Raw genomic sequence first — 24,564 nt, 5'->3', positions numbered from 1 at the left:
ACAAAGACTTCGGTCCCTTTATCTTTTATGAGCATTTCTCTACTGATAATCAATTAATTATCAAAGTGGACAAAGTAACAATTTGATGGCGGCACATGAAGGCCAAAATTGTAAATTTGTAACATTCAAAACATTATTATATGTTTATATCCCACTATCCTACGTCCTAGATTCTGATAATCATGCGAGTAAAACAAAGGAGATTGTGTTTTCGGACAAGACAAGAGGGGGTTAATTGAGGAATACCGAATACGATACTGCTGTTGAGATGCCTATTATGGGCCGAATCCAAAACCAATTATCGGACTCTCCGGTCCAATAAGGATTCAGCTTCAGCTTCTACTTTCTAGTCAATGAGCTTGGATTGGGATGAATTATAAATCAATCATCTATTAATAAATTAATGAATTAATTAGTAACAGTCTTTACCGCACCAGATTTCCAGCAGTCGATTTGATGAGAAAAGTCCGTCTTGTTGGTTGAGATTAAGAAGGTAAACGTTCCTCCGATTCCTCTTGGGCTTCGAATGATATTTGGGTTTTTTCATTTTCATAATTTAAAGATTTTATATTCAGTTAAATTACAAATCAAGTCTGGAAATTTATAGGGTTCTTTCTTCTTCTGTTATTTCGTTTTGGATTTGACAATCTCACTTGAATTTTGTTTTACGCGACATGAGAAGTTCTGTTCTGTCGTAGATCAAGCAACCAGATTGATTGCTCATGCCTAGCTCTCAAACATTTACCTTACATTTTGAAGCTGCATGTAATTTCACTTTACTTTCCTCTGTAACAACATTCTCATCTGGATGTCCTACCTAATTCCCCCATTCTTGTCTTCTTTTTTTTTCATTTTATTTTAAATTTCGAGTCTTTTATGTATTAGTCTAAACCTTCGGGTGATTTGTCTCCGTCACTAGTAAATTTTTCCATTTAGTGGAGTCTGAAATTGGTAACATAGTGTATACAAATATCTTTTCTTTCTTTTTTTACTTTCAAACATATCTCAATTGCTGTAATGCTTAATGCCTTTTGGTCTTTCTTTTGCTTTTCTATTTCAGTGTTTCGGCTTATTATGTTTTTGAAATTATTTTGCAATATTAGCTAGTGTAGTGAGCTATGCAACATCCGAGGGAGCCATCATCTGACGAAATTTCAAATCCAAAGCAACGTAAGAAGAAAATGTCATCCCAAAGAGGTGCCTCTCTTCAGTTACAAGGAAATGAAATTAAAGAGATTCAAAATGTTCTGGGGGCTTTCCCATTAGGAATGGGGCAGAAGGTTTCCAAAAGGAATTTGAAGAATGAAGTCTCTGCATTATTCCAACAACCAGAGAGATCAAACTCAGATTCATTGCAAGACTCAACGACATCCGATAATGAGTACAGGGCACTGAGAAGGAAATATTTGCTGCTGGAAGAAGAAAGCTTTGCATTAGGGAAGGAGTTGAGAGAGGTAGAAGATGAAGTCAAGACTCTAGAAGATGAGAAGCTTACCCTCTTGGACCAGCTTGTTGTGTTAGAAGGTCTGGTTGATCCTTCAGATATGCAGTTCCAGGAGGGGCCTCAATATGCTTAATTTCCACACACCCATCATTACAGGTTTTTGTGATTGTACACCGTTATCTAATATTTTTGGATGCCCCTGCACTTTGATCAATAGAAGGAAAGTTATTGTTTCATTCGAGATGTGTTTTCTTGTTGCTAGTGACTACCAAATACTTTGAAATATTTGGAAATGGAAAATCTGTAACTAAAAGCAGACTAACTTCTGACGTCATGTTATATGCTGTCTGAATTCTGATAAGTATGCTTGTGACATTGAGATGCTAAAATCTCACCTGTGTTTGGTACTGTTCATATTGTAGATCCCATGTTCAGATTACTCTTATAAGAAAATCATAGAAGCAAATTGTAAACATGAAATTGAGTTCTATTGAAAGAGCAGAAGTTTTCTGGTTTCTCTGACCTTCTCAATTTGTACTTGGTGGTTAAATGGCCTATCAACTATATCATAAACGAACGTGCCCTACTAAGAGAACTCTTCAAGCACTTGCAAACAAAGGAGCAGAAAGATTGGATAGATGATAAGTCGGGCATTTCATACGCGAATCTATCAATATTTGATGCTTGGTATCTTGGAGATGGTCATGCAAGGCATCAAAGTTGCATGTTTTGCTATTGTAGAAACGCAAAAGCATAAAATTGACATTGATTGATGCACACGGAAAGTGAGTAAAAATAACAAACAAAATAATAAAAAAACAAAAAACAAAAAAAAAGGAACAAAAGTAATTCCTTGAATTCATATAATGTCATCCTTTGTTACCAGATGATCTGTAAATTTTGTCACTTGCCATGCTATCTCCAGGCCTCAAGCACTTTTGATAAACATGGATATTCTTTTAACTTTCTATTACTCTGCATCCACATAGGTCATAGGTGCATATATCTATCTGTAAGTATCTCGAAGTTTTAATTTAATATGAACATATACAGCTTCTTATCTCATTAACCCCATGTCAGAAGGTGCAACCTGGACAACAAGAGGGCTGGTTACCCTTAATTTTCCATTCTTCCATGACAAGTACCCGAATCCATAGCCCTTTGGTGGAGAAGTTAACTTGAAATGCACAGTAAAGTTGATCTTTTGCCCATAGCTGTTGAAGATTAATCGCTCCGGAGCAACAGTAACGGTAACTCCAACAGGTGAAGATACTACAGCTTTGTAAATACTTCTTGGTTTCCCAACGTTTGTGACAGATCTAGTCACTGAAAAATTGCCTTTAAGATTGGGCACTGTTATAGATGGATAATTCAGGTCGTAAGGTGCTGGCAGTTTCTGACTACATTTACTATTGTCTCTTGTGACCAGATGGAGTGACTTCTCATCATAACCAATCGAGCATAGAAAAACTGTATAATCTATTGGCTGTGCATCGTAGATGAGACCTGGGCTAAGGACTTTTCGTGGATTTAAAAAACCTGATCCATAATCAAAAGCATTACCCCTTCTTCCTTCGGGATCCACTGTGATTGGTTTATGGTTCTTGTCAAGGGCAGTAGCTGCAATTTTCATTTGAAATGAAACACTCAATTGTAACTTGTAAGGTTCTAGAAATATAGTTAAGATCTAATGACAAAACAATCCATCATACCAATTAGTTGATGGCCTAGAATGGCTTGGAACTTGAAACATACCAGTTGTCATTATTGCTGATTTAATAGCTGACGGAGACCATGACGGATGAACAGCTTTAATTAAGGTTGCAATCCCCGTCACATGAGGGCAAGCCATGGAAGTTCCAGAAAGAATGTTGAATTGCATTTTTCCAACAGCTGGCGACCAGGCTGCAATAATGTTCAGACCAGGAGCCGTAACATCAGGCTGCAAAGATCAAAAGCTGAATAATGAGAAGGAAGAAACATTAAAATTGTGAAGACAGTAAGCTCAACAAGGTAAATCAAATCTCTTCTTGGATGATATTGAAGAATCTTACTCTTAATACTGAAACAAGCTTAAAATCATACATTCATCTTTGTCCATTGGAAAAATCAGACATACAACTACAGTCAAATTGAGGGGAAAAGCAGACATCTGCGTTTTTACTGTTTTCTGTATTTCCTGATGCTAAGTAGAATAATTTACCTTCAGAATCTCTGGGTTCAAGGCATTGGGACCTTTAGAAGAAAATGCTGCAACACGGGGTGCCGGTTCAGATCCCAATACTGTCTTTGCAGGGAAAATCTTAGATATGGCTTTGCTGAAAAAAAAAAAAAAACGTATATCAGAAAAATAAGCTTGAACTCTATAACACTCGAGTCAAGAATGGAATAAACCTTGTATGACTAATGTAAGATAAAATCTTGTTCCCCGTCTTCTTTCCAACAACAGCTGAAGGGATCACAAAGGGAATAGCTACATCCTTGCCTGGCTCATCTACAAGAATCATCCCAACTCCACCAGCTTCTTTCACTACCATGCTTTTTCTCAGCTTTGACTCAGTTGAACTCTCAGCATGTCGACAAACCAGAACTTTCCCTCTGGCCTTGGTACTGTTCAAGGAACTCTCCAAACAGTAACTACAGACAAGTGGCATAGTAAAAATAACTAAAGATTCTTGTAGGCATGGCCACCTGAAACACTGACTTCCAAATACCTGCTGCTTCACCTGGATTGGTAAGGCGTAAAGTATCCTGCATAGGCTTCAGAGGCAGAGATAATCCTTGCAGATGCATTCATTTTGCAGAGACTTAAGCTTTCTCCCTGTTTGATGAATAAGAACCAATAAGGCAATGTAACATAAAGAATTATTTAATGCACAGAAGACAACAACATTACCGTGAAATTAGCACCATCCCCAAGTACAATCTCAGAGGTAAAATCCCGGTCTGTTGAACTAGCTGCAATTGTGAACATCCATGGGGCAAGATTTGTCACAGAACCTTCATTTCCTTCATTTCCAGCTGAAGCAACTACCAAAATCCCACGGCTAGTAGCATGGAATGACCCAATAGAGATAGCATCACTGAAATAATCTCCCTGTGGAGCCTCAGGACCCAAAGACAATGATAAGATGTGAACCCCATCTCTAATTGCATCATCAAAGGCTGCAAGTAAGTCAACATCATAGCAACCTGAATCCCAACATGTCTTATACACAGCAATCCTGGCCATAGGTGCACCTCCCCTAGCCCCTCCGCCTGCTAATCCCCTATAATTCATGTTTGCCACATAGCGACCAGCAGCAGTTGATGCCGTGTGGGAACCATGACCAGAACTGTCCCTTGGAGATCTAAACGACACTGTCTCTACTATATCTTCTTCAGCTTCATAGCCACTCATGTAGTATCGTGCTCCAATCACTTTCCTATGCCACAATAATTGAATATTTCAATAACACTGAGCATCGACCTACCAATAACACTTCATGCAGTAAATGACAATACAAGGAACAGCTATGGTAAACCTGTTGCAGGATGAGGCATTGAATGCTTCTCCTGACTCACACTGCCCCTTCCATTTGGCTGGCGCTGGAGGCATGCCAATGTCACTAAAACTTGGGGATTCAGGCCAAATTCCTGCATCATTGGTGAACAAAAGTAAATCCAACATTTATATTTCATTCAATTATTTATTATTATTATTTTTTTAATTTATTAAACAGCCTCCGTGAGCTGAAGCCAAAATGTGGAAAAGCATTTGCAAATCAAATAGTTGCATGTATGTTACTGTATTTGTGCGAACAAGAAGTTCTTATACTATTATCAGTTAGTAATTGAGTATCAGCAAAACAAGGGATGCAAAAAGCCAAAGATATTAATGAGTAAGTGCATACCAGGATAAACAAACACTGCAAATGAAAATGACTTGTGAACTGTAGCATAAATCAAGAAAAAAGGCTAAGCATTAACTCAATCCTCATTGAAGTGGATTTAGATATTTCGTCTGCCTATTGGTTTCAAGATGAAATGTTTATGTATAAATGACGCGGGGATTTATTTCTATGAACAGAAGTATAAAACAAAATGCATTTCTCTTTCCATAAGTAATAAAGAAGGGAAGTTTATGTACTTTAAAACATTTACTAAGAAGGCGACAATACTAAAGTAGCACAATACAAAAACAATATTGGTTAGAGATCGGTTACTGACCAGTATCAATGAAGCCCACAATAATATTGACTTGATTCTTGGTAGAGAATCCAGGTATCTCCATAGATTCTTCACCCATAAGACCCATGAAATCCCACGAGTGAGTAGTGTGTAGCCTTCTCTTCATATTTGGAAATACAGAAACTACTCCTGGCATCTCTGTCATTTTGAAAATTGAGATGTCAGATTCAGAGATGAAATGCAATCGAAAGAAACTTTATTTCATTAATGTTTGGATTTGGAATGGCACCAAACTTACGGGCAATTTGAGAAGCTTGTTGGTCTGTCAACTTGGCGGCAAAGCCTCTGAATCCATGCTTGTAACTATAAACGTGAGATGCCTGTGCTTGCTCCATGCTGTTGTGAATAATTCACTAACCCAATCAGAAAAACAAGAAAGAAAAAATAAACATAGAAAAATGAATCAATGCCGTATTAGAAAGACCTTCCAGCGTGAACCACGGCAAGCATTTGGTGGTGTTGTCTCCAAACGTCAAGTGGGTCCTCTCCTGTAGTGGTTCCCATGTACACGACATAAACCTGTGTCAAGTAAGAGTTAAAAGACACCGAAAAGCCAAAATCCAGAAAATTGGTAACAGAGCAGAAAGAGCTAAATCAAAAAGGCACCTTGGCAGAAAAACAGATGTTGTTTTCTGCAAGAAAAACACCAACCAACAAATAAAAGATGTAGCAATAACTCCTATGAATATCATAACCTCCCAGTGCCAATGAAGACATTTTTCCAAGGAAGAAAGAGACAGAGCCAGCGAGGGAGAGCAATGTTTAAGCCTTAAGGTATGGTATGGTGTCTACTTTCTATTCTAGTTGGGAATTGTGATTTTTGTTCTTTTGGGTATATTTGATAATAATTAATAATAATAATAATAATAATAATGAAAGAGTGCACTCCACTGCAACCGCTAATGCGTAGTGCGGATGAAAGAGAAAGAGGGACACGTTACTTTTGCTTTTGATTCTTGAAGCAACAAACAATGAAGTGCTGAGCCCTGAGAGCGTCCTTATTAAGTAATAATACCTGCAATTCCGGAGGAAGCCGTTAAAACTAAGTTGAAGCAACAAATGGGAAATGCCGAAATGGGGAAATCTCTTCTCCAACTGTTTTTTAAAAAAGGTCAGGCTATCTTTACTCTTTCCATCAACATCAAACACAATTAGGATTAATTATTGCACTCACGAGGGCACAGATGCTAATGGTAAATGAAAATTGATAAAGGGACAAAATCACAACAAAAATATATATTTTTTAATTTTTGAAATATATATATATATATATATATATATATATATATATATATATTAATTCTTAAATATATATATAAAGATAATTTTTTTTATCTTTATTTTATTATGATTTTATTCATCATAAATTGACAAGGAAATCAAGTTTTCACCGTGACCTTATTTCCACGTGTGTGATGTGGGCAAATGTTGATAGCAATGTCATACCATATATTATACTTATATGACAACCACTTTCACATATGATAGCACCTAGTTACATTTTACTTTTCTTGTGTGATTTCCTAACCATGAAAATGCACATGACATGAGCATGTTAATTTTAAGTAACTTGATAATAAAAAAAAAATTATTAAATATCATTTTAATTTCTTATATTTATTATTAAATTACTTAAAATTGATTACTCAATATTTATGTCAAAATTTAAAGTAAAAAAATTAAATTAAAATAATATATAACCCACACACGTGCGCGCACACACACGTGCGCGCACACACACACGATTTCTTTCTTCTCGAAGGATTACACGAACAGAAAGCGGGGGGACAATTACGTATAGTACTCGACGTTCTCCGTGAAATGCGTGAAAAACCTTAAAGCATATGCCTGCTATTGCCATTCGGTCATATTAAAAGTGGGACTTAAACAACACAAAATTAAGATATGTCCAATGTAAAATTGGAAATACATGTGTGAGAAGATATTTATAGATTTGATTAGAGTAATAAAATAAAATAATAGAATTTCACTGCGACATGGAAATTCCCGGGAATCTTATTCATAGAATGGCGGTATGAATCATAATGAGCCCACTCCACATTCAACCCCCCACTATTATATGTCTATTATATTTGTCGCGTGATGAATGATTATATTGGATACTTTATAAAGTGGGTTAGTTGACTACCACCTGCCTTGCCCATACTATCATGTGATGTTGATTATTCTTAGGAATTTTGATTACCGTGATGATGGCCATTATGCTCGACATCGATATTCCTAAATGATAGCCTCATCTCATTTATTACTAATCAACGCAAACTTCTAATTACTGAGTTCATTGCTCCCCATATTAGTTATTCTCAGAAGCCAATTAATTGATTAATCATCCTTCGTATTGATCGTCAAAATGGACTACTAGAGCAATTCATCACAATCAACTTACATTATGCATATTTTATCAGCATTTGCTGTTGGTTTTGACTTTAGTATTTTTAAATCGGGCCCTTCATTTGATCGAGGTGATTTAAGATGCATCCATTCATAAAAACCTCTTCATCATCGATGGTAAATAAATGTTTATGCTAAGAGTTTAGACTATTAATTGGTATCCCTATAAAAATTTCTTAAACTTCAAAAACTTCGAGGAATCTAGTGGGAAATATTGAAAATTAAAGCAACATCTAATAATAAGTATTCATTCACTATTAAATCTTTTAAAATCAATGAATCAGGATTTATATCAAAATTTTAAGTTAAAATATGCAATCACTTTTTATTTATATAAGTATAGTTAGTAATTTTCGGTTTCCTCTCCCTAAGGTTTGGTGTCGTTCCACTTTGATAGAATGTATAATTGTATCTCCACTCTCATCCTTGCTGTTTGTATGCCCATCCGTGGACCCTTTGTTGACCGATGAAATGACTAGATTACCCTTGACTTAATTAAAATCACATGTGACAACTTCTATTTTAGTGTAATGCTAGTTAACGACTTAGTTGAATCAGTGCAAAAATAAATAAATAAATAAAAATAAATTTTGACTGCTATTGGCGATATTATTGTAGTTGGCTAGTGGCTATGTAATCAGCCATTGTCGAGCTCAACAAACAACAAAGTTTTTGCTTCTCATAATAAGCTACAAACTAAAGCTTTCATCTTCCTTCAGCAGTATCAAATTATCTACAAACTCTTTTATCAATTATTCAAATCTCACCACTTCCCATTCATTATTCAAAGTTGAAACACTTTTACATGTCAATAGATTCCCAAAGTTCAAATACGGTTAATTTAATGAGCCTTGTGCAATATATCCCTAAATCTATTGCTTTGTACGTTAGAGGGAATAGTTCTTTCTCAGTAATATGCATCTATAAACCTAAATCGAAAATTGCAAACGACAATTTCTAATCTTATGGTCCAATATAACTTGCTATGAAATATAAAGGCAAGCAAAGAGCACTAGAAAGAGCTAATAGAAACACTTATTTCTTTCAAAGTACACCATATTTAGCAACAAAATCACCTTGTGATTGGTTTGGGCTCTGCTACTACTACTCAATAAACACACTTGTTGCCAAATCTCCTATTAAATTCATTATCTACTATATTTCTAGGCTTGGGTTAATTGTCCTTCATTTATAAAAAAAATAAAATTAGTGTATGACTTATAGTAAATAAATAATTCTTAAAGATAATGTAAACACAAACATATGTAAATTAAAACAACCATGTTTGTAGTTATCAAGCATTGTCATACTACACTAAATGCTACAATAGACACTTACTAAATTAGTATCAATAGTAGTGCAAATCACCTTTATACACTCAGTTTAACAACATTTTGTAGAAATTTAATGCAAAGGGACTCTATCTAACATAATTGATTCAATTTATAGCAAAAAAGCAAGTAGTTGGCAATCATCAAGCCACTGTAATAGGATCCATCACAAAATTTCTATCTTTTTTTTTTTTTTCACATTATGGAACAATTAATTCATCATATCTATGTAAGACAATATCAAGTCCTATCATGCAGCTTTTCCGTTGACACTTTTTATTGATGAAACTCAAATTGATATGCAACTGAAATAAGGCATTTATGCGAACCTGAAAGCCTAAACTCATTGACCCAACACAAAATACCAAACATCTTTTTTCAACCAATGTATGTCAAATATCATAACATTATCCACAAAATGATTCAAACATTTTGTTTTAACATAATACTAACTATAAGCATCAATTTATTTTCAACATGCATTTGGATTATTCTATTAACCACAAGTAACATTAATCGATGACCAAAATAAAAAGCATTAGGCATCAATTTTGAAGACTCATTTTCACATTTTTCTCAACTCATCAATTTTTAATTAATATTCAAAAGAGATTTTAAAAGATTAAAGAGGTGTTGAGGATCCAATTCTTTGGCTAATGAAGGCATTTTTTCTTACTAGAGGCGTATATGATTGGTAAGATATATTGTGGGCTGAATAGGTTGGTTTATTCTTGATTTTTCACTCCTCTAAATTTTTTCACTAAATCCCAATTTTCAATTAATACCACTTATTTTTAAAATTACCCTTATTAAAAGGGAAAATATTCACCGATATCTTAAATTTTATTAACAACACCAAAATTATTTTCTTTTGTAGTCTTCCACCTAAAATTTAAAGAATGTATCATTAATTCATTATTCTATGGCCATCTTAACTTAGTTTCAAATTTGACGATGTATAAGCATAAATTTGTAACTTAATGTTATTGTTTTTTATTTTTTTAAAACAAATTTTTTATTGTTTTACGCTTTTTTACTTTACCAAACCCTAGCCTCCTCCATCCTTAATATGATCTCTTGACTCTTTTGCAAGCATCCTTCATCATTAATCTCTCTCAATTTCGCTAACCCTAGCCAGCTTACCCCCATACTCTTGCTTAGAAGCAAGCAGCCAAAGGTTGTTCCTTGCTTGACCGTGCCCGACATAAGGAGATTTTTGTTCAAACTTTCTTTCATCTCTTCCTCTCTTTACTCTTAGGCCATGTTTGGTTGTGGGAAAAGAGGAGAGAGGAGAGGAGAGGAAAAGAGAGGAAGAGAAAGGAAAGGAGAAGAAAAGGGTGGGGAGTTTAATTTTCTTTGATCGGTTTAAGATAAAATTAGCAAAGAAAATGAATTTTATAATTTTTTATCTAGACAAATTTACCGTTGTATTAGATTTTTAATATTTATTATTAAATTAATTTATAAACTACAAATATGTCTAATTATTTTAAAATTAGCCTCAAGATTAATATTTCATTCTCAATGTCCTAACTACATATATAGTGCTTTTATTAAAAGTGCTTTTGCTTATCATTTTCAAAAGTGCTTTTACCAATTATTATCAAGTGCTTTTATCAAATGTATTTCTTTTTAGATAAGAAACATTAATAATATTTAAAAAATAGCCCATAAGATTACTACAAAAATATTAAATTTCAAATGCTCAAATTAAATAATAAAAAATACTTAGTCAAATTTCAAAATATGATCGTAACATCTTCAAATTTCAAAGACATTCTAAAATATGAAAAGTAAAAACATAATAAAAAATACTTGGTCAAATTTCAAGTGTTCAAATATCAAGTGCTCAAATGAGTTAAGTTAGATATTAATAAACCATAACATCTAAGCATGCATTATTGACACCCTCCAAAATCCTCTTAAAGTCTTTTTTTTTGAAAAATAAAAATTAAATCAACTAAAATACTCACTAAACTCATTTACTTAATAAACATAATATTAAAATTTAAAACTTTTATTTTATAAACCCACATTAATACCTAAAATACCCTAATTAAACTAAAGTATTGTAATTACTCTTATTTTTCATCACATTTTTGTCATTTTCTCAATCTCTCCTTCTTACTCAAATCTTTTAATTTTCTTTCTAAAGTTCTTTCTTTCCCTAATATTTCATGCGTGAGGCAAAACCTTTAAAATTTAAGAAATAAACTAATGATAAAATCACATTTTCAGTGTATACAATTCTTGCACGGGCTTTTTAGGAAAACTTCAATGAAGAGAGAGAATTCACTATTCAATATTATAAAGAAGTTTATGTTACTTAGAAGTATTATAGTCCAGGATTTAAGACTTTGTTAAAATTTGAGAAAACTATTAAACCATATGGCTTAATAGTATAATAGTATTATACCAATAAACCATATGGCTTAACAACTTTTTTCAAACTTTAATAAAGTCCAAGATCTTAGTCCAGATTAGTGTTGAGTGTTAGAAAATGTATATTTATAAAGGAGAAAATCGTCATTTTACATTTCAAGTCTTACTAACAATCCTTACTTTTATGTATTTAAGGTTATTGTAATTTAATTATGTGTGTTTTATTTTAATTAAGTATTTTGTGTATTTTAGGGGCATCATGGTCATTTCACAATAAACGAGAGATCAGACGGCAAAACAGACATCACTTTTGAACTCAGGACGGTCGAAAACCTTAGGAGGAGCATAAAAGGAAAAATGGCACTATTCATATGTACGGTACTATTCACGTGTACGGTACTGTCTACGTTACTGTTCATGACACTGTTCACATAGACGGACGATGATGTGGCATTGACCGATGATGTGGCATTGATTGATGAGGTGTCATGATCCTGTTGGGCTAAAATTCTTATGTACTGTTGATGGTGACGTAGCAGCATATCAGTGGACCAAAAATCTCGCGTACAGTACATACATCACACAGGATTATTTTCAACCAAACCGCATTACTGTTCAACCCGGGTCAAACCGTGTTACTGTTCATCCGCGTGGTCAAACCGCGTACTGTTGATTGATGACGTGGTGCAATCCTGAGCGTCCAAACTGTTTTTAATCCGATGGCCATGATTTACTCCATGTATCTATAAAAAGGGGGCCTCTCCCCCCTAATTTGATAGCTCTGAATCCAATTTTGGACTCCATTTTCTGTAATTCCTTCTCCATCTTGTATTTTCTACGTATTTTAATAAATTCTCATTTTGCCCCTAGTTCAATTATGAGTGGCTAATTTTCTTTCAAGCTTGGGTTGAAGGTGAAGTCTCAACATGTGTCATGGGCTTAATTTGGTAAATTTATTTTCTCTTCCCCTCTAGTTTTTGTGGATGTTTTGACTTCTCATTGACAAATAATAATAATCTTGTTTAGATACCGCCTTGGTTACACCGGCTCTCTAGTATAAGGTTATTATTATTTGGCACGATAATCCCTTAGCACCATATTGATTAGAGCGTGGTTCATGAGGTGTGGATTCCCCCCTCATGATTTAATTGGCATTAATAAGAAATATTTAGCCCATGGTGCATGTTGATACGGATCCAGATACCCAAGTACGTCATTTCAATAGAATTCTCTTTAAATTATTCTCGCAATTTCAGTTCCAATTTTAGGATAATCCAAATCATTTTCACCACAAATCCAACCACCCATTTAGAAAATTAATTCTACATATAATTAAAATCCACCTCCTCGTGGGATCGACACTCGTCTCCATTAATCTATTCTACAATAGATTCGTGCACTTGCGAGTTCAATAAAATTTGCACAACAATTAGCATATATAATTAACCCCGCAAAGCTCTCTGGAGCTATCCTCAAGTTCATTAGAGCTATACACTGAGTTCTCTTGACCTCTCCACATCAATTCCCTAAATTAACCCCACAAAGCTCTCCATATTACTTTAAACTTAGAACACCTTAGTTCATTTCCCAAATCATTGCAGATGGTCTCTTAGATCACCTCAGCTATGCCTCTTGCCTCAAACATCAGAAAAATAAGCCTAAACCCCAATCTTGACTAGCCCATTCTCCCCCAAAATAATAAATTTATTTGTTTTAATCAGATTTGACCTAGATTCGGTGATAACCACCACTATACGATTCGAATCGTATCCTAGCCAAAATTTGGTTAAAACAATATATATAGTCCAAAATTGTTGACGTTATTAAAATATGACAAAACTATTAAAGGAAATACGATTTGAGCAACAAAAACATTATAATAAGTAGAAAATAAGTATAAATACAAAGAATACATAAGATTTTATGTGGTTCGGCCCTTTGACCTACAGCCACGGAAGTAGCTCATCTCCAATCCACTATGTATGTGAAGTATTACATGATTTGCTTTATAATATCAGTAAAACCTTATTAAAGGTTGGTGATAATGAATAATAACATGAGGGAGACGTGGGTCTTATGGAGATTACAGAGTTTTCTAAAACAAGAGTAAGAGAAAAATTTCTTTAAGAAATGAGATGACCAAAATATTCATGGAGGTGTAAAAATGGAGGAAGAAGAAGATGACGCAACCCCTCAAGAAATCAAATATGAAAAAGATTCCCCTTGTCTTGTGTTTTGAGCTGAATTTATAGGATTAATGCCCTAAGGGCATTTTTTTATTTTTTGTCAAATAAAGATTTTTTTATTGGTGTTGCCTTCCTCAAGTGGGGATGTTATTGTCTTTTTCTTTTATTCACTTGATAATGACTAAATGAGTTTGGTGATCAAGTAATTCCCCTATCCTTTATGTGGTCCTTGCTCTTTGCTACATGACGACAGTTGGTGTAGTGGTCCTGCTATTTTTCAGGAGAGCAACAAATGACAACTGACGTGGTCCACTCTTATTGATTTGCTTAAAGAGTTTTTATTTTTATTAGCTCTTTATTCTTAGCCAAAAAAGAAGATATTTTATTCTTTCTCAGGATAGCGTGCACTATTCACATGCTGTCTCTAATCAACAAAATTTGAGTTCTGATAATACCCTTTTGATACTAGGCATATTTACAAAAGCTATCTTTTCCTCAGGGAGCTTATCTCTTGATCTTTGAGAGTTATACTGCCATTCAGTCAAACAAGTAAACTTTAGTTCGCTGACTTTCTTTGTCACAAGTTATTAAGTCATTAGCCCATGTCAGCATTAAGTTTTTTAATTCTCAAATCAATTCATAATAAAAATAATTAAAAAAAACAACTTGTTCAATCAAATAACACCAATTTTGTATAATCAAAGTTTAATTAATGAGATGATCCTTTAAAAAAAAGTATATTGATAAAGTTAAGAATAAACTTGATATAATATTTATAAATTAAAAAGTAAAGTAATGCATTACCACTAAGATTAGTATGAGTGCTTCAGTAATGATTTTTGTACGATTAGATAAGTTTGGATGGAATGGAAAATAGGAAGAAGAAGAGGTTTTGGGGTGAAGAATGTGCATGAAGAAAAAATAAATTAAAATAATAATTATCTAAACTTTTCTGAGTTTATTTTTAAATTGACTAAGTAAAACTTTGGGTTTATGTAAAGTATGTAAGAATATATGTGAAATTGTATTAAATATAAAACTGATTTTTAAAATTAAATTCTAAAAAGCTATTCCTTGGATTTTTACAGTGCCCTAGTAAATACGTTGTTGGCATGAAAAATTCTTACTGTTAGTTAAATCAAGCCTCTGCAATATCAGAATAACATTAACTATGAAAAAAAATTATTAAACACTAAAATTAACTTTTAACTTTTTGAAATTACTTTTGAGCATCCCAACAATAATCCTAAATGCATAGATGATGTATAATTCAATCGAACATTAACTAGATATCCTGCTGGCACTTAAAGAAAAGTTTTAATTTTAACCCATATATAATTTATTTATTTATTACTTAATATAAAACCATAATGTTTCGTAATACCATGAACATAATGTTAATTTTTGTCTTTTAAATTACTAAATAAAAATATGCGAAATACATTTAAAAAAAAAAAAAACCGAACTCGATGAAAATTGTGATTGCTGGAGGCCCGGAGCTGATCCTTCATTCGGTCACTCCTGCAGGCTAGGGCATAGCATAGGCTTAAATGAGTTGGGCTGTTTTTTGTTTTGTTACATACAGGCCCAAAGGGAGGAACCATCGTCATTTCTGCTTTATTTTATGTAGTAATAAAACACGTGTTCAATACGGAAGCTGTCCTCCTGGCTTTTGTGCCTGTACCGTCCCGTCATCAAGAATGAATTAGAGAATCCTCTTAAATCTTAATTATTAAAAAAAAGAAGACGGGAAAAGGAAAAACATAAATAAAAAGAAGCAGAGTGCTGCGGAAAGGAGAAGGGGTGATATTATATCGATATCGTTAAGAAATAAGTTAGGGTTTATCTTTTATCGGAAGGAATCAGATCATCGACAAAGACAAAATAATCTCAATCCTCGCTTTCAGGCAAAATTTATCTTTTTCTTTCTCAATTTCCATTGTTCTTTCCAGTAATGTTATTCATCATTCTTGATGTCTTGCGCACTCTTCTCTCTCTTTCTCTCTCTTAACGTTTATACGTTTCTTATAATATTAACTTTTAATATGCATTCTTTTTCTTCTGCTTCTAGCCATTGGCCAAACTTGGGATTATTTATGGAATATTATTAAGTAAATTTTTGGACAGCTTGTGTAATTTTATTTGTTAATTATTAACTTTATAATAATTATTGCGTAATCACTATTTTTCTATATGTGAGCAACGGTAGAGCTACAGGCTCCTGTGCAAATTAATATAATGTGATTTGTTTTCATTATTTACAAAATTTATTGATACAAAATAATGATAAGAGTTATAAATTTTTGTACAAACTTATTTCATATAAGTTGATGTGACATGATTAAATTGGTTGGATTAAATATGTTTTGGCCCACATGATATTTCTTTTAATATCCCTCCTAAACCCAAACCCGCCATATGTTCTGGATGTTAACTTTTGTTCTGCTTCTTGGTATAGAATAGAAAATGAGTGGTAATTCAGCTGAGCTTACGAAGAATGAAGCACCGGGAGAAGACCTGCCTGGTTCCTCCAAGAGCACTGAACAAGATGCACCACCAGCGGAGGCTTTACCCGCTGTCAATGTGAATCCTCTAGATACTAACACTGTTTCAGATGTTAAAAACCTTGAATCACATTCGACTCCTCTTCAAGAACCACCTTCAATTTCTTTAGATGTTCTTGGAGATACAAGTTCAGCTGATCCTGATATTCAACCATCTGCATATGCTAGTGTCAAAGCTAAAACGCTTGAAGTTCCTAATACTATAGAAGACACCACTGCTGAGACTGATACCATTCTTTCCTCAAACTCTGAACTCCCTGAATCTTCCAAGGTGGAAGCCCCTGACAATTCCCCTGTAGAATCCAAGGCTGGACATGCTGCAGCTTCAAAGGCAGAAGCCTCCACAGCTGAACCCCATGCAGATTCTATAGCTGAACTCCCTGCAGAGTCCGAGGCCAAACCTTCTTTCAAAGTACAAGCCGCTACTCCTAACCGTAATGCAGCTCCTTCTGACACAGAGCTTAAGAATGTAAATGACACAGAAATCAAAGATAAGGTTAACAAATCGGAGTTACCTACACTACCAATGAATGAGAAGTCCAACTCAGCACAGTTATTTCTTTTGGATGGAAATGATGAGGGCAGTGAATCTGGAACGGAAGAGGAGCAATCATCATTCATGGAGGAACTTGAAAACTTCTTTAGAGATAGGAGCATGGAATTTAAGCCTCCTAAGTTCTATGGAGAGGGATTGAATTGTCTCAAGTAAGGTTCTAGTTTTTACTTGATTACATTATAGTATTTTTGTCTCTCTTGAATACTTTCTGTTTAGTCTGGTCTAATTTAAAAACTCTACTGGAATGAAGGTTGTGGAGAGCTGTAACTAGGTTGGGTGGGTATGAAAAGGTATGCTATAGTTACTCTATAATTACATAAACTTTTATAGTTATCACTTCATCTTTCATTTAATTGCTATAGTTACTCTATAATTACATAAACTTTTATAGTTATCACTTCATCTTTCATTTAATTGCTATTTGTTCTTTTCTAATTTGGAGTGATGGCTATTTTTTTCTAATTTTGCAAATATGTATTAGAAAAGAAAATTCTACAAGATGTCAAAGAGTACAAAACAGTATTCAGAATTACGTAAGAAAACAGATGAGAATATCCTCCAGCATTGGGGGAATTGTGGGGGTAGAGGTGTTTTTTTTTTAAACAAAAAATTATATCTAATTTGAATCATTATTAATGCAGGAATCATAATTATTTGTAGCAGATGTAACGTTAAGAATTGTTCAATTACTTTCTTAAAGCTTACATTTTAAATTTATCTGAGTTAGTTCCTTGGATTGTTAGTAGGATTAAGTGCAGGGGACCATGTAAACCTATGCTTTAAATGAAATAACAGTTTCTATGTTTCAACATGCATAGGGCACTTTCCAAAATTTAAACTCATAAAATTATGTTACGTGAAGAAATAGGAAACATAATAATGATTGTAGGATATCATGCGAATTTATAAGTCAGGTCTATATGAAAATTAATAATGAATGGTGATACTCTTTGGAATGAGTTTGCATATTTCCCTGAAAATATTTATGTATTGGCGGTGCATTATGTTGAATATCTGGCCATAAATCACACAAAAGATGGTTCGTTAATTGGGTACATTAGGATTATTTTGTTTGTATTAATCACTGAATTCTCCTTACGTAGATCAATTTTTAGGTTAACAAATGACTAGGAGATGAATTCCATTTTGCAACAGTGTTGTTTTCTACATGTTTCCTATAGACTGTATAGTTTTTGCCAGTATTTGTAATATTATGACTTGACCATTATTGTAGTATTATTGAAATTGAATTTGTGTGTTTGTTCCAACAAACTTTCTTTGGTGACTTCATATAGAAATCGATAACTGACCTCTGGGTATGAGTAGGTGACCTCATGCAAGTTGTGGCGGCAAGTGGGAGAGTCCTTCAAACCACCAAAGTAAGGAGCAGGATATGATGTTTTAAAATCTTATTATTTGTTTTTCATACTCACACTTGCAATATAGATAAATGAAAAATAACTTTTTTTTTTAAATAATACAAATAACTTTTTCTAAAGCTTCAAGACATTTGCTTTCAAACATTGATAAATTGGAGAGTCTATAAGCTCAACTCATATTTTACTCTTTAATTCCATCAATGGTCTGGGGCATGCATCCTCTCTTTACCATTGCAGTCAGGATCATGTAATAATAATGTTGACTTTCCCTCCTTTTCAATTTTTTGTGCAGGACATGTACAACGGTTTCATGGACATTTCGAGGTTTCTATGAGAAGGTGATCTTAAGTCATGCTTTATTATTAATATCATACTGTTATTTTGTATCATGCCCAAATATATGTATAAAAGCTCTTAGTTTTGCGTTTAACTACATTGTATATGCTACACATCTTCTTGTACATCGTGGGCCCATAAACAAGTGCATTTCTTCAAATCTATTTAAGTAAACCCTGAATCTTTTGGAGTTCTACTATATTTGGTTTACATCATAGGAGTTAGTTCATCTTTAGTATTCATCAATTTCGCTTTATGGTTTTTCACTTTTTTTCAAATACTGGGCTCATTTTGTAGTTTATTTAGAATGGTTTTAGAGCTTTCTGGCTTGGCAGATGCTTTCACTCTGTGCTCGGAGCTTGAGTCAGGTTATCTGGGCTCTTATGGCTTGGCATGATTCCTGCTCTTATATTGATGCAAGAGAGGATATGTGAAGTAGTTGATATCTAAAGTATATTTCTTCTAAGTTAATGACATACCATTTGTGCTTATTGAAGTTGCACAATCAGAATGACCTAGCAAACAACCAGACCAACTTTCCTCCAAAACTTTTGAATATTTTCTGTCTGAACAAACATCCTCTGAACAAACATGGTTGGCCTAAACTCTTTTCTTTTTTTATAAATGTTTTTGTTACTTCCATATGCTCAGTTTGCTTATGTCTTTCTTTAGGCACTTCTCGATTATGAGAGGCATAAGACATCTGGTGGTGAGCTTAGTTTACCTGTTGCTTCTCAATCACAACCTATGAATATTGACAATCAGGTAAACGTCAACTAAATTTATTATCAATTATGTGAGTTCCTTCTTTTGCTTTTAGATGGCGTGATTTAAAACATTCCACCTTGTGGAAAGAGTTACAGTTTATTAAGATAAATCCATTGGAAATGTTGTTTTCTAGTTTTGGTGGGTGAATGTGGCCAATCTGAAATATAGCTGTTTTAAATTAAATTCATCTGTTATAGTTGTAAAAGTTATGGTCATGAATGAGTCTACAATTGTAATTGTTATGGAAATGAGTCAGTAGTTGGATTGTATTTGTGTCTAACTCGTTCTAGTTCAGAACTGTCGTACTTTTGGTCAGATTACCATTTGATTACTTTCGGAAGAATGGCAACCAAGTGTGATTTCTGGCCCGTTGATGCTGCTATTACTCCAAAATTATTCACCAGGAAACGCACTTGTCTAAATCATTCAATCTTGAAAATCACATATAAACATATGAAAACAGTTTTAATGCTTTAGCTTTTCCAAATTTCATTTTGTTACAAACTTTAGGATTACAGTAGATTTTTGCCGCTGATACTATTTTATTTATATTATTTTCATGCATGCTTGTGTTAATTAGGCTTCAGGATCAGGCAGAGCAAGGAGGGATGCTGCTGCACGTGCCATGCAGGGTTGGCACTCACAGCATGTTCTTGGTAGTGATGAAATTAGTGACCCTATAATCAAGGTTCGTTGATTTTGAATTCTTAAGAGTTTTTCTCTCTATTTTGTCACGTGCACTCTTTTTGTGTTTCTAGCATATGCAATTAATCTGAATATGTAGGATAAGAACCATCTGTCCCTGCAAAAGTGTGAAAAGCAGCTTAAAAGTCGAGGTATGCATCACAACATGATTTCATCCTTGTACTCAATATAGTTAACTGTGCTGTATCATTTAGCATCTTGCCTATTCGACCAGGTTTAATTAAACGTAAGAAGCCGTCATACATGGAACTTGCTGTTAAAGCTGCACGTACTAAAACGTCTAAATCACAGTTAAGATCCTGCGCCATTATTTATGGAGTTTGCCTATAAACTTTGACTATTTCAGAAGTAAAAAATGATTCCTCGATAAGGTTTTGTGAAATTGGGTGAATTTATTGGCTGTTTTTTCCGATCTCTTCTTGTGGATGCTAGATTGGATGTAGCAGTAGTTGACCTTGGACCCCCAGCTGATTGGGTGAAGATCAACGTACAGAGAACTGTAAGTTCAATTTTGTGCTTTTTGTTAATAGAATTGGAAAGACCACTTTTATTTTTTTGTTACTGAAGTAAATTTAATTTTGCAGAAAGATTGTTTTGAGGTCTATGCGTTGGTGCCAGGACTTCTCCGAGAGGAGGTATGCTTGTGTACTCAGCAATGGCATTTGTATATACTCTAATGTTCCTTCTCTATCATAATTAGCACATTAGGCCCATGGAGATTTTGTTTAAAAGCAGTTTCTCAATTATGACCATGCACAAAGTGCCTATATTTTTTTCAAGCCATAGTTTGCTGGTTATAAGGTGTGTCTCAAGGTTAGGTTGGTGACTGCTAGTTGCTGGAATAACTGGTGTTTTAGGTGATGGCTTACCATTTGCTTTACTTGCTAGCTATTTTGTTGTGGGAAATTATTTGCCCATTTTATAAATGATACACGAGCAGGGAAGTAGAACTTCTGGAGAGATCTCAACGGGAATTAACCAAGGATCAGCCAGAGGACAGCTGATCTGCTTGATTAGTTGTTGAACATGAGATCCATTGAATTCAATTTGAGACAGAACATCTATTTAGAAAGTATGAGATATATGAAAGAGAGTGCATATTGAGAAATATATCAGCTATCCATGGAAATGAAGATGTTAGCTACAGTTTGGTGTCAGTCCGCTTTGATATTTAATTTTGTAGGTACCATGTACGTAGATTTCTCTCTAGTAACATATTTGGTAACTTGTTTGGCAATGTAGGTGCGTGTTCAGTCAGATCCGGCTGGACGTCTTGTTATAAGTGGAGAACCTGAGCATCCTGATAACCCTTGGGGTGTAACACCCTTCAAAAAGGTGCACATCTTTTTCCTAAGGACAATGATAAAACACTCTTTTGTTTCTATAAGTATAAAGACATGGACGGATAGGTTATGCATAGAATGTTAGGGGGAATGATTATTGAATATGATTATTGCATTTTTTAACTGCTGTGCCTTATGTCTCTCTTGTGGGTCATTAAATCTGATTATTGCTTTTGCAGCCGAATTCTATCTTTTATATCATGTAATCATTGTTAAGCATGAGTGAATGCTGTTTTATTACTGGGGAAAATGTGGACTATATGCTCAATAAAAACAAAGGGACTTTTAGTTGACTCAGATTATCTTTATGAAGGATTATTCCCGCATTTGACGTCTTAATAAGCTTTAGATAATGATTTCAGTTAAATAAAATTGGATTAGAAATACTCAGTGAATTGCCTGCATAGCTGTTGCAAATAATCTACATCAACTTAATTCTATTTTTGTAGAGAAACAGCATGTTTCTTTTTATTGATTGATAATTTCCATTAATGTCTTATTAATTTAGCTGATGATCATCGTGACTACAAACATGCTGAGTCTTTCCCAAGCTAGAACCTTCTCCTACCATTATTACTGCAGTGCCTTCTAACCTTCTGTTTAACCATTTCTTACCTAACCACCTTTATCTTCATACAATCATACCTAGCTCTGTCCTGTTGCTTGGCACTCACAAAGTTACCACACAGCAAGTCCATGGCCTCCCCTTTTTGTACTGCCTTCTTAACTTGCTTCAACCACATCTAACTGCAGCTATAGAATTATCAACCTCTCTCTGCTATTGACAAATGTTTTATGAAGCTAAAACTTGAATGTTTGAATGACTTAAAATGCAAAAAATCTTATGTAATTTTTTTATTTCCCGGTGAATTTTGTCTCCACATTTTGTGTACTGTAATTTATTTTTTATTGTTTGGTACCAGGTTGTGAGCTTACCTGCAAGAATTGATCCTCATCTGACATCTGCTGTGGTCACATTGCATGGCCAGTTGTTTGTCCGTGTCCCATTTGAACAAACTGACTAGGTGGTTTCCTGGGATGTTTATTATAGGCCCCAAGATTGGGAAGGCCATAAAGCTATTTAACAGATTTGGAACCCTCTTCTGAATCTGACTTTGGCTAGCACTGCGATGCAATTGCATGTCTATATTTTCAATTTTAACCCATTGTGTATCTGATTTATACCAAAACTAATTTCTGTCTGAAATGATTATTTTCTAACCTGTTAATTCTCGCTACCACCTCTCTCTTTCTCTCTCACACACGCATGCAAATTTAGTGAAGTTATTCGTTTATCAATAAATATTTATTAATTTAAAAAAAGATCGTGCTTTCTCAAATCAACAATTTTTTTCTATTACGGCTATTATTCAATAGTAGTATAAGTTAGTCACGAAATTTGTAGTATATAATTCTTTATTCAGTTTTGTAGTGAGGTGTGGGTGTGAGTGTGGGTCTGGCTGTATGTGGGTGCGCGCGTGTATGCATGTTGTGTGCGCATTATTGTAGGACAAGTCCGAACGACAGTGGCCCAAGTTTATGTAGTTTCATATAAATAAGGAGGTAATGCTCTTAACGAGCTCCCAAGTCCCTCTTATTGGAGTGCCATTGGTAAGGCAAAAGCTACGTTGCGCAAAAATATATGACCGATTTGTGCTCGAGCAGACCAAACTCACAACGGTGAGTTTGGGGGTAATAGCTTCACTGCTCAACTGTTTGACTCCGTTGGCCAATCTAATGTAATCCAAAATCCTTTTATTTACCGGCTTATCGCTAGTGTAACTGCAGCATACCGAAAATCGAAAAATGAAAAAAGCTTAAAGCATTGGAACTGTGTTCATATGTTATATAATTATCATGTATCTGTTCTTCATATGTTATATGTGATTATTATGTGTGATAAGGGTCTTCCTAGATAACATTAATTTTGTTTTAGTTTAGGAATTCGTAATGTGATGAGTATTTTGCATAATATACTGTGCAATGCTTAAACAACCTTTACTCAAAAGTTGTTAAGTAAAATTTGTATTTTTCAATTAGTTAAGTTAAAATGCTTACGGAAGAACTAGAAAAAGAAGAGAGCAATCGAACTAAAGAGAGTTCAATTATTTACAAGAGTGTGTGTGTAAGAGAAGTTGACAACTTGATGCTTGGTATTTGATACTTGGCATTGCTTAATTTGAATTGCTTGAATAAAATGTCAAGTAACCAAGCCTATAGGGAGGGCCTGGCTTTTCTAATCTAGAGAATTTTCATGGTTTAGAGAAATCTCATTTTTAGTAAGACCTAGAATATTTTAGACCGATTGCTATCTACAATATGCTAGAGACTTCTATATACGAAATTGTTAAAGAACTCACATTTTATCACTCTCTAGAGTACGAAATTGTTAAAGAACTCACATTTTATCACTCTCTAGAGTATTCTTAAAAATAAAACCTTCTAAAATCAAGCCAAACTGTTACATCTTGAGCTTGTCTGGTTAATCTCTTCGACTTAAAATTTGTGCTGGCCGTAACGGTAATCAATGGGTACATAATGATCAGTTCAATCTCTTTCGTTATTATTATTATTTTTAAAAAAAAACTCTTAACGCAGCAAAAATCAATGCTATTCACCGAAGTCTGCTGCTATCTTCAGCTAAAAGTGGACAAATTGACAAACGTTTGTCCTCCACTCGAATGTTGATATCCCCACTAAAAGTCAAGAAACTGCAACCATGACCCAACAGATACTCTCCGGTTCGCACAGTAATTTCATGGTCAATTTACCCCCTTTAGGAATCCAATTAAAGAAATATAATAAGAGTTATCAGCAGGAAAAACACTAGTTTTGCATTTACCCCCTGTAGCAAATATCAAATTTCACAAATTACCCTTTGTAGTAAATATCATATTTCACAAACATGTCTTTTTATATCAAGAGTTA

The 24,564-nt window shown here is 34.1% G+C and overlaps 3 protein-coding genes across 11 annotated transcripts; 2 read left to right on the top strand and 1 right to left on the bottom strand.

Annotated features, from left to right (window-relative positions):
* Positions 1-344: 344 nt before the first annotated feature.
* Positions 345-1,682, top strand: LOC18037358. 7 transcript variants are annotated; one of them, XM_024180539.1, is made up of 3 exons: positions 345-493; positions 683-806; positions 1,104-1,682. In XM_024180539.1, the coding sequence occupies exon 3, from the start codon at positions 1,119-1,121 to the stop codon at positions 1,575-1,577; it is 459 nt and encodes a 152-aa protein (XP_024036307.1). In that variant the 5' UTR covers positions 345-493; positions 683-806; positions 1,104-1,118; the 3' UTR covers positions 1,578-1,682. The 7 variants fall into 7 exon arrangements, with proteins under 7 accessions (XP_024036307.1, XP_024036306.1, XP_024036308.1 ...); XM_024180538.1 differs by lacking the exon at positions 683-806 and having other exon boundaries at positions 1,108-1,682; XM_024180540.1 differs by lacking the exon at positions 683-806 and having other exon boundaries at positions 346-493; positions 1,113-1,682.
* A 663-nt stretch (positions 1,683-2,345) lies between these two features.
* LOC18036285 (subtilisin-like protease SBT3.9) lies at positions 2,346-6,465 on the bottom strand. Its single transcript, XM_006425153.2, has 11 exons — positions 6,281-6,465; positions 6,099-6,193; positions 5,913-6,010; positions 5,654-5,812; positions 4,969-5,080; positions 4,341-4,869; positions 4,171-4,265; positions 3,839-4,081; positions 3,648-3,762; positions 3,200-3,386; positions 2,346-3,064 (listed from the first exon to the last, which is right to left on the bottom strand). Exons 1-11 carry the CDS (start codon positions 6,389-6,391, stop codon positions 2,502-2,504), a joined length of 2,307 nt encoding a protein of 768 aa, XP_006425216.1. The 5' UTR covers positions 6,392-6,465; the 3' UTR covers positions 2,346-2,501.
* A 9,226-nt stretch (positions 6,466-15,691) lies between these two features.
* On the top strand, positions 15,692-22,877 carry LOC18037306 (AT-rich interactive domain-containing protein 6). 3 transcript variants are annotated; one of them, XM_006425150.2, is made up of 13 exons: positions 15,693-15,892; positions 16,449-17,254; positions 17,356-17,395; positions 18,432-18,484; positions 18,777-18,822; positions 19,493-19,585; positions 20,169-20,276; positions 20,373-20,424; positions 20,508-20,583; positions 20,726-20,792; positions 20,878-20,928; positions 21,536-21,628; positions 22,560-22,877. In XM_006425150.2, the coding sequence occupies exons 2-13, from the start codon at positions 16,452-16,454 to the stop codon at positions 22,659-22,661; spliced, it is 1,584 nt and encodes a 527-aa protein (XP_006425213.1). In that variant the 5' UTR covers positions 15,693-15,892; positions 16,449-16,451; the 3' UTR covers positions 22,662-22,877. The 3 variants fall into 3 exon arrangements, with proteins under 3 accessions (XP_024036069.1, XP_006425213.1, XP_006425214.1); XM_006425151.2 differs by having other exon boundaries at positions 16,444-17,254; XM_024180301.1 differs by lacking the exon at positions 19,493-19,585 and having other exon boundaries at positions 15,692-15,892; positions 16,444-17,254.
* Positions 22,878-24,564: the final 1,687 nt, after the last annotated feature.

This window comes from Citrus clementina, unplaced genomic scaffold, assembly GCF_000493195.1.
Source record: "Citrus clementina cultivar Clemenules unplaced genomic scaffold, Citrus_clementina_v1.0 scaffold_7, whole genome shotgun sequence".
In the NCBI taxonomy this organism is placed as follows: domain Eukaryota; kingdom Viridiplantae; phylum Streptophyta; class Magnoliopsida; order Sapindales; family Rutaceae; genus Citrus; species Citrus x clementina.
This window is presented reverse-complemented; position numbering and strand designations above follow the sequence as displayed.

Excerpts from the sequence above, each read along its gene's own strand:
- LOC18037358 (XM_024180538.1), top strand. The coding sequence starts at position 1,119 with ATGCAACATCCGAGGGAGCCATCATCTGACGAAATTTCAAATCCAAAG.
- LOC18036285 (XM_006425153.2), bottom strand. The coding sequence starts at position 6,391 with ATGTCTTCATTGGCACTGGGAGGTTATGATATTCATAGGAGTTATTGC. Across the intron at positions 5,813-5,912 it reads ACAAGCTTCTCAAATTGCCC|AGATGCCAGGAGTAGTTTCT; the intron begins GTAAGTTTGGTG and ends TCAAAATGACAG. Across the intron at positions 4,266-4,340 it reads GGGATGGTGCTAATTTCACG|GGAGAAAGCTTAAGTCTCTG; the intron begins GTAATGTTGTTG and ends TTCATCAAACAG.
- LOC18037306 (XM_006425150.2), top strand. The coding sequence starts at position 16,452 with ATGAGTGGTAATTCAGCTGAGCTTACGAAGAATGAAGCACCGGGAGAA. Across the intron at positions 20,277-20,372 it reads TTAGTGACCCTATAATCAAG|GATAAGAACCATCTGTCCCT; the intron begins GTTCGTTGATTT and ends CTGAATATGTAG. Across the intron at positions 20,929-21,535 it reads CAGGACTTCTCCGAGAGGAG|GTGCGTGTTCAGTCAGATCC; the intron begins GTATGCTTGTGT and ends TTGGCAATGTAG.